At 38.2% G+C, this 19,443-nt stretch overlaps 1 protein-coding gene across 1 annotated transcript in view; it reads right to left on the bottom strand.

Moving 5' to 3' along the window:
* The window catches only part of UBR5 (ubiquitin protein ligase E3 component n-recognin 5), a 143,101-nt gene that overhangs the window by 58,371 nt on the left and 65,287 nt on the right, over window positions 1–19,443 (bottom strand). The window contains exons 14-21 of the mRNA XM_054017496.1: window positions 17,745–17,929; window positions 14,212–14,321; window positions 11,877–11,989; window positions 3,997–4,140; window positions 3,801–3,912; window positions 3,425–3,579; window positions 1,661–1,858; window positions 233–443 (exon numbers count right to left, since the gene is read on the bottom strand). Of these exons, the coding sequence (XP_053873471.1) occupies window positions 233–443; window positions 1,661–1,858; window positions 3,425–3,579; window positions 3,801–3,912; window positions 3,997–4,140; window positions 11,877–11,989; window positions 14,212–14,321; window positions 17,745–17,929 (1,228 nt within the window). The remainder of the gene's footprint in view (window positions 1–232; window positions 444–1,660; window positions 1,859–3,424; window positions 3,580–3,800; window positions 3,913–3,996; window positions 4,141–11,876; window positions 11,990–14,211; window positions 14,322–17,744; window positions 17,930–19,443) is intronic.

Below are 19,443 nucleotides of genomic sequence, written 5' to 3'. Positions count from 1 at the left end.
GTCCTAAAACCATAGTTAGGCACCTAAAAAAGTAGTGCTGAGTTCCCACAAATCCCAATGAAGTAAATGAGAGCTGCGTAAGCTCCACACCTTTGAAAAGTTAGGCCATTTATTTTAGGTGCCACATTTTAGGCACTTGTTTTGAAAATTTTGACTCTCCTTCAAGTATTCTAGAAACTATTAAAAAAAAAAAAAGGTAGTTTCAAAAAGGCTCTCATGATACATTGCTCACCCTCTTCCTCTTTAGTTTCTTTGTTACTGGTTGGGAAGCATACAGATACACAAGCATGCAGAATATTACGATTTCCATCACATCTGTGGCTGAGGAAAGTCTGCAGCATTTGTAGATTCTGATCCAAGACAACAGCTTGTTCAAGATTCATCAGGTATTGTCTGCAGGCCTCATAGTCACATCGGAGAATATGCTGCATTAAAGTCTGTTTCTGTGCTCAGAAAAAGGAAGAAAGACTTTAATAAAATGGAACAAAAAATTTAGAAACAATTCTAGATACTTCTGGCTTCACATTGAAAAATTAACATGCAAAAGCTTAAAGTCTAAGATGTTCACTGGTAACACAGGAAATGTTGAATACAAATATACCAGAACCTTTTTTCTTTTTTTTTTTTTAATGTTATGATCTCAACATCATCTCATATTGAGACTGAATGTCATTTCTACTATAACCAAATAATAAAAGAAAATTAAAGAAAAAAGGACATGCTGAAATACCAATCATCTGTCAAACCTACAAAAGCTTGGCTCTTGGCATCATACTGGTTACATCAATTCAAAAGATACAGGATTTCTATGATTCATGACTATGTAACACAGCAAAATTGTAGGACTCAAGGACCACAGCAAGTGGTCTGTATGAACTGACTTTTATAGGGTTTTCTTTTAATGATTGGTAGAAGTGGGATGGGAAGGTTGAAATTCTCTGGGTGATCCCTTTTCCTCCTAAAAATGTGGAGTACCCCAATGGTAGGTCTAGTATGATGTGCAGCAGTACAGCACACATGATAAATTCATCCTTTAGGGAATCTAACACACCAAGTAGTGGAGGTTCTTCTAGCATGTTTGGCATTTTGCATAAACTAGTGTGCAATATATTGTATAATTATTTATATGGTGCTATAGGTGTACATGGCACTCTACAGAGGATTCAAGCAAGAGGTCCTTCCCCAAAGATTTTATACGTCACAACAGTGGAGATTCACAAGAAATCACTTGTTCAATTTCTCCTTTAACATTTCCTGCACTAGTTCAAATTACAGGCAAACTGTAGTGCATTTACAGTAAAATGACAAACTTCTAATCACTTGAGAAAACACATACATTCATAATAGAATAATACAATATTATGCAAGAGACACTAGTCAATATTTTAAACTTTAGAAGCATAATCCCTAATAATTCTAACAATTATAAATAATTTAAAAATCTCATACTGAAGTCATGTCAAAGACCTTTTGGTTTACTAAATAGTTGTGTTTGGTTTTCATGTTTATAAAACATTACTTAATTTAAAATGACAGAAGAGTAGAAATGCAATGGTAATTTAAAGAGTGAAATACCAAGATGCTTTAATTTACCATTTTAAAAAAAGCAGTTATTAAGATTACCATGTAGTAATGAAGTAAGCAAAACATAGAACATTACCTCTACAGCCATGATGATGATAGCAGCTTTCTTTTTGATGGTTGAATTAGCAGGAAGATTTGTTAAGGAATGAACACCCATTCCAAGACTACTAATAGGTGGAAGATCAAGCCAGTCGGGATCCCTTATTCCACCCATGCAATCTTTTGCCATTGGATAGATAGTTCCATTTCCATCTCTAAGAATAATAGGAGATTCCTACATAAAAATAAATTAATACCAGATCACCATTTTGCAAAATCATATAATATGTATTTCCACATTTAAATCCCTCCTAAAGACTCACTTCTGTCATGCTGCCCACAGGAAAGGTAGTTGATTTGAAATTCATAACCTCTCTCTACCTATTCTTAGATTGAGCTCCTTGGGGCAAGAGCCACCCCTTCTTGAATGACTGGGAAATGCCTAGCACAGCACAGGCACTAGCACAAATAACACTTAATTTACTTGAAAAAATTAAAATTAAATTTTAATTAAAATGAAATATGTATCAATCCTAATACAACACCGGATTTTGACACCATAATTTATTGAAAAATACTTACAAACAAACTTGAATGGAAACACTGAATTCTACACATTTTCAGAGTGCCTTTGACAATAAAATGTTCTTACATATCTGTACTAAAGATCAGAAATCACTGAAATTTATTTTTTCTGTTTCTTCTTCTAAACACCTATGTATGCCTGCAGATCCATTATTCACTTATGTCACCTAAGCAAGGCTACAGTCATGGACTACCTACACAACTGTGTGCGTGTAATATAATTTCTCTATAGCCTTTATATAATAATCTGCATTAAGAAATAAGGGATATGCAGTTAAAGATGGCCCCCTTACATATGCATTACAATACTGAGTTAAGTCTGCATATTCAACCTTAAATTTGGGATTACCTGATTTATGTATTTAGCCATGCAAATTCTACACTGATTTAATTTACTTTTGACCCATAGTTTCTATTATTTTAAAGGGGAGAGGGGAATGACAAACTTAAAAGAAGCAGATTAATATCACAAGAGTTAGAAGCTCTGACTTGCAAAATATTGCAAACAAAGCATGCAAGTGCACAGCCAGACCTATTAGTCTTTACACCATCACTGGAACCTGATCAACCTTGATGCCACAGGAACCCAAAGAGGAGGGTCCATTTAATAAGATCGTGGGTCTGAGAAACATTCAAGAAGTTTCAGTCTTCTGGAAGTGCTTCAAGGGGACTTAGTAGTTCAGAATGCTCCTAAGACAGGATGTGCTGCACAGGCATGTGTCAGTGATTAAATGTTCATTAAGCTCCTTATAGACACATGCACTTCACATCCTATTAGACAGATGCTTAACAAGCTTAACACACACAGAGCATGAAATAGTTTTTGCTATTTTCAAATGTTCAGAAATGGGTCAGATGAAAATCTACTTTCCTCCTGAACAAAGCCATATCTGCTGTTCACTGAAGTCTTCACTGAAGCAATGGCTGCTTCCTCTGTAATAAAAATATTTTGCGCCTTCCATCCAAGGATTTCAAAGTACTGATATGGGATTTTCAGACATGCTTAAGCGTTTAAGTGCCTAACTTCCAATGAAAGTCAAGGAAGTTGGATGCCTAGCTCCCTTAAACCATTTAAAAATCCCAGCCCTTTCAAATCTTAAACAAGTTTTAGAAAAAGGAAGCAGCATTCCCATTTTACAGATTAGGAAAACTAAAGCTCTGAGAAGTTAAACGACTAAAATCTAACAGGGAAATTAACAAGAGAACCCAAACAAACCTGTCCAGCTGTAAAAATGGCAACGCTTCTCTCATTCTGACCCAGGAAAGCAATGCTGCTAGTGGGGAAGTTATTTTCTTGCTCAGCTTTCCCTGTAGCAAGGTCAAATATGCAGTATCGAACCCAGTTCCCAGTCTTCAAGACAGCATGCACTCCTTCATGGGTACATGAACAAGAAAGAAAAAAATTAACCTCTCTCATTGGTGGCATTCTGTAACACAACAGAACACACATACAAACTATTGCATCTAATAATTTGTTAATCAATGCAGACAAGCATGCACCTGAATTTGACAGTTGAAATGTTTTCCACAAGGGGGGCGGGGGGAAAACACTTCTTAGAAGTGCAGCAGGGTAGTTTACAGAAAACACTTACCTTTTGAATCTACATTCACTGCTAGAATCTCTGTTTTTTCAGGAATACACAGCTTTTTAGGAGTCCTTTGGAAGCAGTCTGGAACTTTTGGAGTCCCGCCAGTTTTGACTACCTAAAAAACAAGAGTAAGATTTCAGTATGCAAACAGCATGAGGAAATTTCAAATTCCTGTTTTTTATTTCTCCATCCAACGTACCTGGAGTTCATCTATTCTGAGCAGCCTACAATCTTGGAGAAGGGAAGAAGGATCGGGATCTGAACCGGAGCTGCTCTGACAGTTTGTATTACTGGATGTGCCTGGAAATTTCACAGCAACATAGGCACCGTCCACTTTTAGTACCTACAAGCAGAACACATTAAATATAATTGATGTGTTACTAAAAACTTTGAGATAAAGCTGTAAAGTAGTTTTATTTACCCTGAACCTTTTTATCAGAGCACAGAAGTTTGGTCTGAGATGGTAAGTCTTAACTCCGAGGCCCCTAGTTATTAGGGGCATTATTCGTCTGCAGTTACTGGGCTCCTGTGCACCTATTTGTTTAGGTGGATTTCTTAACGCCTACCCCATATCCAGTATTTGGAATGACTATGAAAAGAAGCCACATGACAGTAATCGGTGAACAGCGTGGTCTTACTTATCTGACCCAATCCAATCTCAAAAATAGTTTACTACTAAAACTCTTGAGAGGATGTAGCCACGTGTACTCAGGAACATTTACACTACATCCATCTTTCCCCTTACAAAGGGGTCGAAAGCCACTCAGCCACTTCTTCTGAAATTCTAAGTGGAGCATCTCTTCAAGGGCAAGTACAATATATATGCATGACTGGTATGCTTGCCAAGTAAGTTCCTCGGTTTAGCACTGTGTTCATCAATCACCAAACTGGAAAACCATCGTGTTCCTTGGTCATTCCATCTGCAGTCACCAGTCTCTCAAAAGTACAAGAGAAAAATCAACAGAAAAAGTGTTATGTTCCTTTAGCTTTTGAGGCTTCTAGGACGAATGAAGGTCCAACAAAAGGTGAAAGTGTTAGTCAAAATCAGGTGATGAGACCCACCTTCAGATTTACTATGGCCTTCATCTCAAGGAACAACAACAACAACAACTCTGGAGCTTTTGCTAGCCTCTAACTTAAGTGAGATTTGTGCAGGTACCTTGCCTGCAAGGAAATAAAATAAATATTTTGTTCACTAGTCAACTGCAGCACCCTCCTCTACTCCTACGGAGTTGTAAGGAGTAGGGGGGCTTCCCTCTAAATCTTCAGGGTAACAGAGATGCCTTGGACTCCCAACCCTTCTCCCAACCAGTCTCAGGCTGCCAAGTGCCCCGGGGAAGTGGATGCATTGATGGAGAAATACCACCTTACTTAACACCCTGTATCAAGGGAGATGGCACCAAGAATGGCAACAACGTCACCAGCAGTATCACAGGCACTGGTGCCAAAGCATATGGCACACTCACCCAGAGATGGAAGTGAGCTTTATGCCCTATTCCACGTCAATTAATACAGAGCGTACAGGATTGAAAAGTTGTAAGAACGTGGTGTAAAGCCACAAACCTGGCCCTGACAAAAGAGAACATGTTCTAGACCAGAGTTTAGCTAGCAGGAATGCTAAAGAAAGAATGATGTTGCATGGAGGACTCAAGCAGTTTGATCCAGGCATTCCAGGGAAAACTACGCGTAGGAAATGTCGGTAAATAATCTACACTTTAAGGGAGGCTTCAGTGCCAGTTTCTCCAGTGACCATTGCTGTAGATTGAGTGTTTGAGACCACACTGAAGCCTTGGCACAACCATTGCTCTTACGTATGGAAACTCACAAATGACTGTTTAAGTGCTGCTATGGAAGTCTTGATTTGTGCCTCTTCTGAAAACAGATGGCTCCGTACAGAGTCTTAACTTCTATCAGGAACACTGAGAGCTATGAGGCCATCTTCCATGTTGTCTCCTTTCCCATCTTCAAGACTTACATAACCTGCAACAGGGGAAAAAGTCGGCGCTCTCCCTAGCATCTAACAGATCAACACATCTTCCTAAAACAAATCTGCTCTAGACTTCTTCTGATCACACTTCAGTCACCATTTAAAGCAACTGAGCTGCTTTTCATATATTCAGTAAAAAAGAAATACTGACAGAATAAGAAAAATGCAGTGACCCTAAAAGGAAACTGTTTTTTAAAGGTGAAGCACCAAAACTGAAAATCTTTATTTAGAAGAAACTAATAGTCATTCAGAGTTCATTTAGGAAAACTAGGGAAAACCTTCATTCAGGAAGATTTGGGAGAGAAGGGATGAGAAGTGAGCTCCTGAAAAAAAAGACTACAAAGGTAGCTCCTTCATTAACAGATGCTACAGTAGTTATTGGCTTTTATGTGTCAGACTAGTCGGGATGGCCCACCCACTGACAAATCAAGCAACCAACTGGGAAGTAAATACTGGATGCTCTGATCCCAGTTATACACAGAGAACACAGACCCAAGAGTTTGGATCTATTATATATTTGCCTTTAGAGAAAGATTAGTTGACCAGTATACAACAGCAAATTTTTTCTTAAAACTAGTCAAGTAACTCAGACTCATTTTTATTCCCAGTTTATTTTAGTCTCAGTTCAATGAAAGAAGCTCACTATTAACCCTGGTGTTTTATTATTTTATTCTTTTTAATAAAAATATTTGACTTAGACATATCTTTCAGAAACAGAATTGTTTACTACAGACATTCCACACTGGTAGTGTAACTTCTCACAATTTGTGCAAATGCCATCAAAAACTAAAATACAATATTCACTTTACAATTTTAGTAACAGAATATATGCATATATTGTACACAGTCATACATTCAGTAAGAGTTAGCCTCTAAGAGTTGTTATTAAACAGAAACTTATTTAGAACAAAGACAAGCAGATAAAAATGCTGAAGTTTAAATACACTTCCAAAAGCAAAATTCACCTTCCATGGCATCTGCTGACTTTCACTATTCTCTCTTGATGCCGCATTCCACTTATATTCCACCTTAGTTTTTCAATATTTTAAAATATTGGTTGAAAAGGAAATATTTGAGTAAATTTGCCATATAGAGATATGCATTTATTAACATTGAACACACACACACTTTCTTGTGCATTTCATTAAGTTATACTAAAAAAGCAAAGTGGAGAAAATATATTCTGAACGATCAGGAAAATAAAACGTTCAACACTACATTCTGTTCTTCAGCAACAAATGGAGGCAATTCTGCTGAGGTTCTTCTCCTTAGGGCTCAGTGTAGAAGACTATGTTTGACGAACACTCCCCAGTATTAAAGAACATGGAAGATGACTATTACAGAGCCGATCCTTTCAGGAATTACATTTTTTGGGGTCTACTAGTAACCTGCATAAATATTCCATCTCTCAAGGGTGACTGGATTTCCTCTCCAAAAAGCAGCACAGCTAGCCAAGTGGAAGTGCAATTTTACACTTTTAACCAATTCACCATGGGACTGAACAAGACCAGTTTAATAGCTTGCCCTATTTCAATATAACCCATAATTACTTTATGTAAAGAGAAGACTACTTCCTTACCCTCAGAGCATGTACAAAAGGCCATGCCTAAAGGAATAATGGGATTAAGACAAGTACAGCCATGAAAAGGAGCTACATACCTTTTTGGGGACCATGTTAGATGTGAGCACCTCTAAGGCATCTTTCCTATGGGGTTGAGGCCCAAGGCAAAAATTCTAGAAACTAAGAAAGACTAAATGCATTTGAAGCACTGCCTAAAAGGATATATCCCAATCTTCTGACCAAGTTTTGTTACCCATTCAATCCAATTTGGGCATTCCACACAAGATCCCCTAGAATCAGAAGAACATTTTGGCTTATGAACTTAGAAATGGACACTATCCTGAACTCTCACCTGATCCAGGATACCGTTGATGGACTGAAGTTGTTTGGGGAAGCCCTGGACACTGCCTATAGGAAGCTTCAGACCAAATGGAACTGCAGCTGCCAAAGTACAAGACAGAAGCAGCTTCAACCCAATTTTCCTACACTTCTGATTTCAACCATTCCAAGCAGCAGAGTCTAATAGTTGAAATAGCAGGTGCAAAACTTTGGTGCTGAATAATATTACTCCCTGTTCCTGTATCCATCTGTTTTCACCATCTTGGCAACCTTCTAATTAGGATCTCCTTGACCCACAGGGCTTCGAGGAATATGCTTTGGATTCCATTCTAAACCCATGAGGATTAGGATTAAAGTGGAACATCATGACTAGGAAACAATACAAGTCTGGGAAATAACCTGAACCTACATCCAAGAGCTTCCATCTGACAAGTTCTGCTGCTCTCCCATCTGCCAGTGTCTTTTAAGGATACAATAAAGTAGGAGTTACTGCACTCAGACCATCCTTCTGTGTAGTACCAAAGGAACAAATATACATCAGTAGATTCCTACCAATTCCATGAGGTCTGTTTCTATAACATGGTTGCTGTTCAAACTATGGGGGAAACTGACAGAGCCCAGTGTTAATAGGATCACTGCGGAGGCCAAGCAATGGGACAAGGGGACCAACATGAGGATTGTATCTTACCAGGATCAGAGGCTGAGTCCACACCACACCCCTTCACCACCCTCCCCCCACCTCAAAAAAAAAAAAACAGCTGGTCAGATCTTAAATTCATTCCTCTGTATAGGGTCCTACAAACAGACCACACCACCTGGTCTGTGCAGTATCCTAACAGCATCTAGAGATTATAAAGATTTAGGCAAAGTCGTTGCACACAGTCAAGTGTACTTGCAGCACTAAAAATTTCCAGAGGCCAGAATAGTTTGTCTTTATGAATCTAGATTCTTGAAAGCTATTTGCTGGTTCAATCTACCCATCAAATGCTTTGTGGCGATTCCGAACTAAGCCCCTAGCTCTAAACTCAATCTCCCTTTGAAACTTTAAAAAAGATTTTTATAATTTTGGAGCAACTGAAATACTAGCCTGAAGTGACAATACATGAGTCACAGGGTCTTTTACCCTAAACCCAAACATTTTTTTTCTTCACTATGCCCCAAACAGAGAAATCATAGGCAAGTTCAGATGCTTTCTGCTGGTTAGAAGATAGCAATCAAGTACTGCTCTCGGCAAGAAGGCTGTCATTGCCTGCTTACTAAGCAGTATTTCTCAAAGACGTCACATTAGTCCTGTGCTTCATGAGATTCACCAGAAGACAAATTAAGAGAATGAAGTTTAAGGTGTTGTGGTTTTGACCTTCAAAGTCTCAAAATGGTTTGCGTTTTGGCTATTTGAGGGACTGCTTCACCCCCTCTCCAGTTATCTGAGGTGTCTAAGGTAGCAGACCTTAGGAGAAGATTTTCATTGAAGTTTCCTCAAGCTATGGAAGTCTCACAAACCCTGATCTGTCAGAGCCTTGATTTCATACTGCAGGAGGTTGTACAAAACATTTACTTTTCCAAAGATGGTGGTGGCACAGAGAGGGACAACTGGGTTATTTTGTTTGTGTATGGGGCGGGAGAGGAGAGGAGAAGAAGGAGAAGAATGGAAAAGAATAGGATTGAGTCCATTCCAAAATTGGGCAGGTCATCTTGTCTTTTTGACATGTTTGATAACTGTCATTTGGAAGTCTGTATGCATCTAAAAATTAATGATACATGCAATGTATAAATCTAAAACATGAGGACCCAAATTCTCTTTCCATTCAATAAAGAGTTAAAAAAGGTTAAACAATTACCAAGACTTCCGTTGAAAGATGAACAAGATTGGCTATTGTGGAGGCTTGCAAGACAGAAGTATAATGAACAGTATTTTTCCAGTGGATATTAAGTGTGTCCCCAACTTGTTCTGCACAACTTCATGGGCAGAAAGAAGCTAAGCAATCTGAATCAGTAAGGTTGCAACTTGCATTTCTCTGCCCTCTTTCACTGGACTTTATAAGTGCAGGTCTATTTTTGCATTCTGGGTTCTGGAAGCTACTGTTTAATTGTACATTTTACAGTGCTATATAAATATATAAGAAGTAATGTTTCCCTACCTTAAAGAATTTACAATCTAAGAGATATAAATGGATATTAAAACAGTACCATAAATGAGTATGGTGCGTAAAACACATTCCTGACCATCAAGAGTTAACATTCTACGATAAGTCAACTTGATATCTCATGATTAGAAAAATGATGGCAAAAGGACGGACATGAATAACAGCAGTACAACTGTGTGATTGTTTCGGTCGGTAATACAAGAATTGGACACTGAGAATTATTTTTTCCAAACTGTTCATTCATGCCTGATACCATTTCTTGGAAGAGAGGAATAGGTTTTGTAGGCTTCATTTCTGTTCAGACAATGGAGAGTCTGCAGAGATTACTGGAGGAGAAGGTGGTAAGCATTCTTGAAAGCAGTGGGATTGGTGGGTAGGGAACCTGTCCCTTTCTTTTTGATAGCCTGAACATTTTACAGTTTTACTTTTAGAAACACTGTTTGCATTATTATGGTGCCATCTAGCCTTCTATATGTAAAAAAAATCAGCAAAGGTGACAGTAGTCCTGAGGGGTGGGCCTCCTTACTAGCAATTGATGGACATTTGTAAGTTATAAAAATTTACAGGCAGAAAGATTGCTATATTTGCACATCACAAAAACGGTGTACAAAACAAATTCAACCTCATTTATTATATTTGTATTACAGTGGCACCTAGAGGTCTCACCCCAGATTTAGCACCATTGTGCCAGGTACTGTACAGACACAGTGAGAAACCGTCCCTGCCCTGAAGAGCTTACAATCTAAACGGAAGAGATAGACAAAAGGCAAATAGATTAAATGGTTTTCGCAAAGTCGCAGACCACATCAGTGGCAGAAACAGTAATAGAATCCAAGTATCCTGATTCCCAGTCCAGTGCCCTATCCACTAGAACACAGTCTCCCCAAGAGAAACCTGCAAATGCTTTCGGGTGTTCTTACATAAACTACTTAATGCTCCCCTATGCAGCAATAATCCATACAAGAAAGTGGAAATTCATCATGGGATCTTCCCCTTTCAGAAAGGGGAAGTTTACTGCAGTTTACTACAAACTGTTTTGGCTTTTATAACATACGGAGATATATCTATCTCATAGAACTGGAAGGGACCCCGAAAGGTCATTGAGTCCAGCCCCCTGCCTTCACTAGCATGACCAAGTACTGATTTTGCCCCAGATCCTTAAGTGACCTCCTCAAGGATTGAACTCACAACCCTGGGTTTAACAGGCCATTGCTCAAACCACTGAGCTATCCCTCCTCCCGGTTTGGAGAATACTGCAGAAACATGCCCAACTGACCTCATCCCTCCCAACTAATTTCACAAAGCTAGAACCAAAGGAGTGTTGGAAACAAAGGCAGTACAGTGCAGAGACAGAACCTCCCGCTCTGGCACTCTTGATCCTGTGCAAGATCTCTGAAGGCAGATTCACCTTCACATGTGGGTACAGAGGGAAGTTCGGGGTCCTGAGATATATAGGACCAGACAAACTGGCATTCTTGAATAAAGTAAAGTGTCCTGATGGTGCCATTTAGTAAAAAGTGAAATAAAATTATTCCCAGTCTCCAGTAAACATATCAGTTTATTTCTACGCCGAACCTTGTTCTTGTTTGTTTTCCGGGGTTCCATTTCACCAAAGGATTTGTCCAAGCAAATTTTCAGGTGATGCTATCTCAAAAATAGAGTTTATTTGACCCACCATGATTTTGCTGGACAAACTAGGGGGCTACTGTTCCTTCCATTGTAAGAACTTTTGAGCAAGGTCAATTCTTTGTGCTTTTCTTGCAATGCTAGACTTGGAACAGGTCCAGGGAAAATCAAAGATTACTTCTTTCACAGTCAGCGTTTTGGACTCACAGTGTGTTTGCAGTTGATGAGCACCATTGACTGTGTTAAGAACAAATGTTAAAAGTTGTGCTGGGAAGAAGCACAGCGAACAATACTCCCGTCTGTCCCCAAAATTGGGTCACTTTACAGGCAAAGTAAAACCAACTGTACAGTCAGCCAATCGAAAGGAAAGATTGTTTCACAGCAATTAAAAGGAAAGCAATCAGAATTCATTTTAAACAAACCTTGCCAACAGGAACATTCTTAACATCTTCTACAAACACGACTTCCCTAAGAGACCACTGCTCTTCATTCACTTTCTCTTCTTCTTTCGGAGCAGGCGTAGACCGTCGTCGTTCTTAAACGACAACAAAATAATAAGTACCAAAAACCCCAAACTTGAAACATTTCATCAAGATCTTACTTTATGCCTAACACTCACACTTTGCAAAAGCGTACCATTATTCAAATCAAAATTTAAATCAGAAGTAAAATTTAGTTTGAGTCAAACACTGTCTGAAGTCAGAGTAGCATGACAGAATTTCTCAATGACACATAAATGTTTTGCTAATAAATCTGTACCAAACAGTAAAGCTGTTCCATATCAACAAAAAGAAACTAAAAAAAGTCTATTAAAGCTAGGACTTCCTTAGTCATGTTAATTCATTCCTAGGCATGTTTGTTTATTCCATTTGTTAAAGATTCCGAGTATTAAGGTACCAAAAAACTGTTCTTGTAATGATACAGTAACTATGAAAAAGGACCTAAAAAGCTGAAGTTAGCATAAGATCCTTAATTCAGACATGTTAAATATGCTACATTATTTATTACAGCCTTGCAAAATTCTCCCAACTAGCCCAGGCCAATATTTGACAGATGAATAAAACAGTATTACCCATTTTGGACCTGGGTTGCAATGTATTCATGGCAGTCATATTTTTGTATTAAAGATCAACATCTGAAGAGCAAGTGTTAAGATTCACGTTTGTATTCTTGTTAGTAGTGTAACATGGCTGAGTTAACATTAGTATGAAGCCTTTTGCTTCCTTAATTATAAGAGTTCATATTAACATATGATTTCGTATTTTTTTAAATAAAGAAACAGAAAAAAGATTTCTAAACTCCACACATTTATAGCCCTGCACTTATAGCTTTAAAATTCTACACAAACGTATAAGCACAGGCTGAAAACATGGGGTCTTTTAATAGCTGGAACATAACTATGTAAACACTGAAAGATTAAACAGACAATTGTGGCCTGAAGTCTTTTAAGTCAAAAAACAGTTGCTGCATTCAAAACTGATCTATAAAACAGTTTTCTATTTTGAAAGCTTTCTATTTAGATACTGACTGTAACAAAATTAGTATTGTAGGTCTGAACCTAAAGTTCTCTAATCTAGTTAGTTATGTGACCCTTCAGTACACTCTGGTATGTGTATAACTGGAGGGACAGGGGTCAAAATGAGGAAGTTGTTGAAATTATAGTATCCGAATAAGAATAGCTATACTGATTAAAAGTCACAAAGGTGGTGTGGTAGGGACAAGTGCTTTGAGTTTTTAATGTGGCATATTTGGTATTCTGAGAACTGCTGATGCAAATAAACAGTTTTACAGCATATGTGCAATACTGAACTTCTAAATTTTTAAAACTATTACTTTGTGTATATGCACATAAGAGTGTAAGAAGGTCCTCAGAGGAAGACTAACCAATTGGAAGCATGCCCTGGGTAAGATGCCTGAGCAAAATACACAGAAATGTCTTAAAATAATCTGGAAGTGCATAAGGTATATTTCTGCCACCCTTGCACACTTCAAAAACTGAAGAATGGATTTTACTCAATTTTTCAAAACCAGCTCAACTCTAGGTTGAAACCGAGCATGGAAAATTTCATTCCAGGAAGTTCTAAACGTAAGAAAATGGTTATAATGGAAGACTCTGTACAACTAACTACAGTGTTTCTACCAAGCATCATATAGTTATTGGCTTTTGTATAAATCTACAACAAGTTTCATGACTGAAATTTACTATATTTAACTTTAAGTACCAGCACTAAACGCCCACTGTTTATTTTAATAAATTCTACATTAGAAGAACACTGGCAGATCTGAACTTTCAGCATCAGTGGATTAAAAAATGTTTTCACAGTAGTCTTTAAGTGAACTGCAGTTAGGATAGAAGAGCCAGAATGCATTTTGCCAGTCAGAAAGTTACATTTTCAAAGATTTCTGTTAACTACACTATTCATAAGACATCTCCCATTTACTGATTTTAAATTACTTGTCAAGAGCACTCTTCAATGCTAGAGATAAATAAAACCAAACATACATCGTGATAGATTTAGTGTAACTGTGATAAATACAAATGCTCTGCGGGTTACGCAAACCTGACTTACGAAAATCCACACTTACGGAAAAAGTTCCGTAAGCTTTTCTTTACTTTTTTTTTTTTTTTTTTTTGGGGGGGGGGGGGGGGGGGAGAGGGTAATTGTCGGGCATACGTTCCAGACCTATGCAAAATTCAACTTAAGCAAGGCATCTGTAACAGTTATATAGACACTGCACTATTAAAGTAAAACTTACTGTACGGCATTGATGCGCTGCTTGCAATTGAAGATGCATCACTACAGGTAGAAGCTGGAGATGGTGGTGGACCCATTTCAGTTTTCACTGGTTCCTGTTTGCTTTCAGGCCTAGGATTTAAGAATTTAATTATATTTATAAAAAAAACCATTAACAGAATGAAAAGTCTATTTCAAGGTTTGGACAAACAGTTTCTTGGGCTTGTTTTACTGAAAAAAAAGCTATTCTAGCCAAGCATTTCACACTGTAATTTGTGTAAGAGCTAAAAATACTTTTCTTTTTGCGAACACTTAAACAGATTTCTTAATTTAGAATGAAACAGTAAAAACCCTAATACAAATCTATATTTCTATGCTTTTAACATATCCCATTATAGAGCTACTAGGATAAAGTTATAATGTCTAGATGATGCTATGTTCCTTACGCAGGGTCTAGCTGTAAAATTGTTCTCAGTGGAGAGTTGAAATCCCACATTTTGGAATGTTAAAACATCCCCAAATGTGAACTAATTTGGGAGGATAGGGTGGGAAGAAGAGAAAGGTGTTTATTTATTAAAGTGTCTTATAACTCAAAATAGTTTGACAGTTTTCTTACAATTTAACAAAAACAGTTTGCTTTTAAGAGTAAGTGAAAATTTTCAGGCCAAACCAGTCTTTTCAAGTCAGAGTTATCCAAGGGCTAACAGGACTTTTTAACGGAAGCTGGATGTAACCCTAACATAGCTTTTCACAATATAATTAGTACCAAGACTGAAGCAATTTCCAGCTTACTAAAATACATAATTGTTCAAGTAAAATTTTACTACCACTATGAAACAACACAGTAGACAAAAGAGTCTCAGTCTTCACATAACACTCCTGTTGCTTAAATGTCCATAGTTTCAAACACTTGTAGCAACATCTTGATTGCAGTTAAAATGTACACACATTTAGGCAATTTGAAAATGCAGGCTTTACCAATAAATCTGAGTCTCACTCTAAGATGGAATAATAAAAAACACTCCAGATTTCGCTCAACCCCATACTCCTTAGCTGAGGTCTGACCACTTCCAAGTATTTTCCTTTATATTTTGGCATCACCAATTCAAAGCTCTCAAGTGAAATGTTCAACAACCTATCTAATTGATAAAGTAACTGAATCACCCCTTTGGGATTGTTTTTTCCTTCCCGCTCAATTGTGTGATGTCAAGTTATAACAAGATGTTATAAGCTAGCAACCATGTTCTGTTAAAAATATCAATAATTTACCTAATTAAAAATCTCCTACTATAATATACAGTACATAAGAGCATCATTTATTGCTTTGCCAAGCAATACCACCAGCTGGAAATGATATTCAGCCAAAAGCAAATAAAAACTAAAGCAATAAATATGGTCACATGTATTAAACAATCATATATAATACATCAATTTAGTAACAAACTAAAAGCAATACCATCAAGTCAACTACCACCTCTCAAAACGGAACATCAGCAAGACATTTTTCTTTTAAATTGTGTTAACTTGCTATTTGCGATCCAAAATTATATAATAAGTCTATGCAGATATATGTACTTTTAATTGTAACCGATATGGTGCAATTTCAGTCCCTCACCAATAATGATTAAAAGATATTATTCCTATTTGGGAAAGTAAATGTATTTCAAAAAAATAAGGGGTCCCCCTGCAAAAAAGTGGACTAATGCCCTCTGGAAACTATGAGGACTTTATCTTGAATGTTCTTGCTTATTTTACTGCTGTGATTTTTCAACCTTTTTTCATTTGCAGACCCCTACAAAAGTTTCAAATGGAGGAGTGAACCCCTTTGGAAATCTTAGGTGTAGTCTGCGGACAACAGGTTGAAAACCACCGTTTTACTGAATTTCCCTAGAGATTACCTTCACTCTTTACATCTGAGCTATACTAGTGATCACTCTGAGGAGGAAATGACAGTTAAAAGCAGGAGGAGGATATGGGAAAGAGGAATGGTAGTGGAAACAGCTGACCTGAACAGCATTAGGACAAAGGAAAAAGTAGTGGCCAATGCTGTGAGGAGCGGCCAGGGGAGCAGTGACATCTGGCCGTTATCAGTTGATCTATCCAGGAGGAAGTAATGGCTGAGCTGGTCATTTGATAGGTACCATAGGGAGAAAGAAAAATGGCACCACCTATCCAATGGCCTTAAATTTTTATTTGAAACAAGTTATTTAGACAAGGGTGGATTTCTGGTTGTTAGTGGACATTAGGTTAACTACCTATTAGATGTCAACTTTCCAGAAAAGGGTCCGATTAAGAACCGAAGAAACACCCAAACAATTTAGCAACTACAAACTTCTACAACAAATGCGCTAAGGCAAGCTCAAAACCTTATCAAAAATGATCAAGTCCGTTAATTTTTGGAAGTTTTCAAATAAGTACTATGAAGTTAAAAAAATGTATTAACGTATTGATTTTCAAGGTGAGCAGGGTAAAGAGAAGAGATGAGCAGAGTCAAGTGACCCAATAGGTAAATAGGCCGCTCTCTTCCTCTCTCTAATTCCAGAACAAAATTTACTGGCTCAACTAGACTGAAGCATAAATATGGTGTTCAGTAACCCTATGGTCTCTTAGTCAGACCGCCTGACATTAACAACTCAGTTATCCCAACAGTCTGTTTTCCCTCTCACATCAAGCAATCCTACTGATACTAGAGAACACTGGAATCACCAATAACGCCCCTATGAAAGTCTCTTATTTTTTTTAATAATAGTTTTTTTTAATGGTTTAGTAGTTTCAACAAGTGGCACTGTCATGTCTCTGTTTGCTTGCCTGCCTACCCTGATCCCTATCACTGATCATTCCTCCTTTAGATTCAGTTACCCTGAGATTCTTCACAAGACAGTCTTCTTTCTCATATGCTGCTATGTTTCTAACACCATCTATTTAATGTTAAAGAATACACTAGAACCTGAGTTACAAATAACAGAGTTACGAACTGACCAGTCAACCACACACCTAATTTGGAACCAGAAGTACACAATCAGGCATCAGCAGAGACGGAAAAAAAAAGCAAATACAGTACAGTACTGTGTTAAACGTAAACTACTAAAAAACTGAAGGGAAAGCAGCCTTTTTCTTCTGCATAGTAAAGCTTCAAAGCTGTATTAAGTCAATGTTCAATTGTAAACTTTTGAAAGAATAACGTTTATTTAGAGTTAGGAACATTTCAGGAGTTACAAACAACCTTCATTCCCGAGGTGTTCATAACGTGGAGGTTCTACTATGTAAGTGGTTTGTGTCACTCACTCATTACCCCTAAAATAATCCATTTTACTGAAATAGTTATTTGCCAGGTAATCTCCATCAGTGACGTCAGGAAAGATCTCACAGCAGCAGCAGCCTGCAGAAACTATGGGGATTTTGTTTAATTTCATCAGAGTCTGGCAGAAACTTCATATAAGTTTGATGCAAACTCATGATTGCCAGTATCAATTAATCGGTATCTCAATTAATACTACACCAAACTAGTAAATTTTCACTCCAAAAATACATTCAGATTTTTTTTAGTGCACTTACTTTGCCTCAGTAGTTTTGCTAGCTTTCTCCATGTTTTTCAAGCTCTCTGGTGATCGAAGCTGGAACCTACAGCTATCATTCATATTCCAAACAGATTCCATTAAGACACCCACTTTAGGAATTCCAGCGCTAATTGAAAAAGCCACAGCTCCAGCATGATAAAGGGGATTATTTCTCAGGCACACCTACAGACAAGAGTTAGAAACAGATGAATATTTCTATGTAAGATCAGACAAAGAATGATATTGATTCAGATAAGAGTACAAGCAAACATTGAACATACATATATCTCTGTGAAAGTGTCTCATTTCCTCAGCAATTAGAAAGGGAAAACTTTAGGGGAGGAGTGGACACAATAGGTGCAGATGCAACCAGCAGTTGCTAGCTGCAAAATGGCCATTTCAAATATGACTTTACCAAGTAACTATAACCTTAAAGGGCCAGCCTCAGAAAAGAATGCTAGGAAAAAAATGTTCCTAGAACAGTGCCACCCTCCCCTGGGGAGTCGATAAGGACCAAGCAGCAGCTCCTTGGAAAGAGGCTGTTCTGGCTGTGTGACTAGCACAGTTATCATAATCACACAGCACGTGATGCTGAAAGTCTTAGGTTGTTTTCAGACCTTTTCAGGCCCCAATCTGGCAAATGCTTATATGAGTAAACTAAGCATTTGCCAGATCAGAGCCTAATACTGAATGACTTATAAAGCAGTATTCTCAGTAGAGTACATCAAGTGTTTAGTCCTACAGCCCATAATACGTTCTTTACTACTTTTTAAAGCAATCCAAATTGAATTATGGACAAATAGCTACCCCTGGGGCAAAGCTCATGTACATAAATTTTAAAGAAATAAAACAGTTGTAGATTAAGCTACCTCATCTGTATTGTTTGTTCTATACTCCTAGTGAATTTGTAGAGTGCAATTAGTTAAAATTCAAAACACAAAAAAAATGCATGGTGACAGGTTTCAGAATGGTAGCCATGTTAGTGTTCTTCAAGATGCATTACTCATGTCCATTCTATTCTAGGTGCGTGCGTGCGCGCCCATGTGCACAGTCAGATTTTTCCATAGGGTCAGCTGCGTCGCGCACTTGAGTGCTGCGCTCATGCGCCAGTATATTCGGTGCTGACAACCCTATGCCCTCTCAGTTACTTCTTGCCAGCAACTCTGCCACAGGGGCAGGAGGGCGGGTAACGGAATGGACATGAGCAACACATCTTGAAGAACAGCAGTTATGAAAAGTAGGTAACCATTTTTCTTCGAGTGCTTGCTCATGTCAATTCCATTCTAGGGGGACACACAAGCAGTATCCTTGGAGGTGAGCTCGGAGTTCACGGACTTGCGGCTTGCAACATTGCTCCACCGAAACCAGCATTGCCCCAGGCCAGCTGGGTAAGTGTGTAATGGAACATTAATGTGTGGATGGACGACCAGGTGGCCACCTGACAGATGTCCTGGATAGGCACTTGGGCTAGGAAAGCTGCCAAAGAGGCTTGCGCTCTGGTTGAATGGGCGGTCACGATTGCTGGAGGCATCCTTGCCTGATCGTAGTAGCAGCAAATGCAGGCAGTGAACCAAGAAGAAATTCTTTGAGCAGGCTCTAGACAACCTTCCATCCTGTCTGCCACCATGACGAACAATTGCGCCAATTTGCGGAACAGCTTAGTCCTTTCAATGTAGAAGGCTAGCGCCATCCTGACA

The sequence above is a fragment of the Malaclemys terrapin genome, chromosome 2 (assembly GCF_027887155.1).
Source record: "Malaclemys terrapin pileata isolate rMalTer1 chromosome 2, rMalTer1.hap1, whole genome shotgun sequence".
NCBI lineage: Eukaryota > Metazoa > Chordata > Testudines > Emydidae > Malaclemys > Malaclemys terrapin.
Note: the sequence above shows the minus strand (reverse complement) of the source record. Positions and strands in the feature narration are given on the sequence as shown.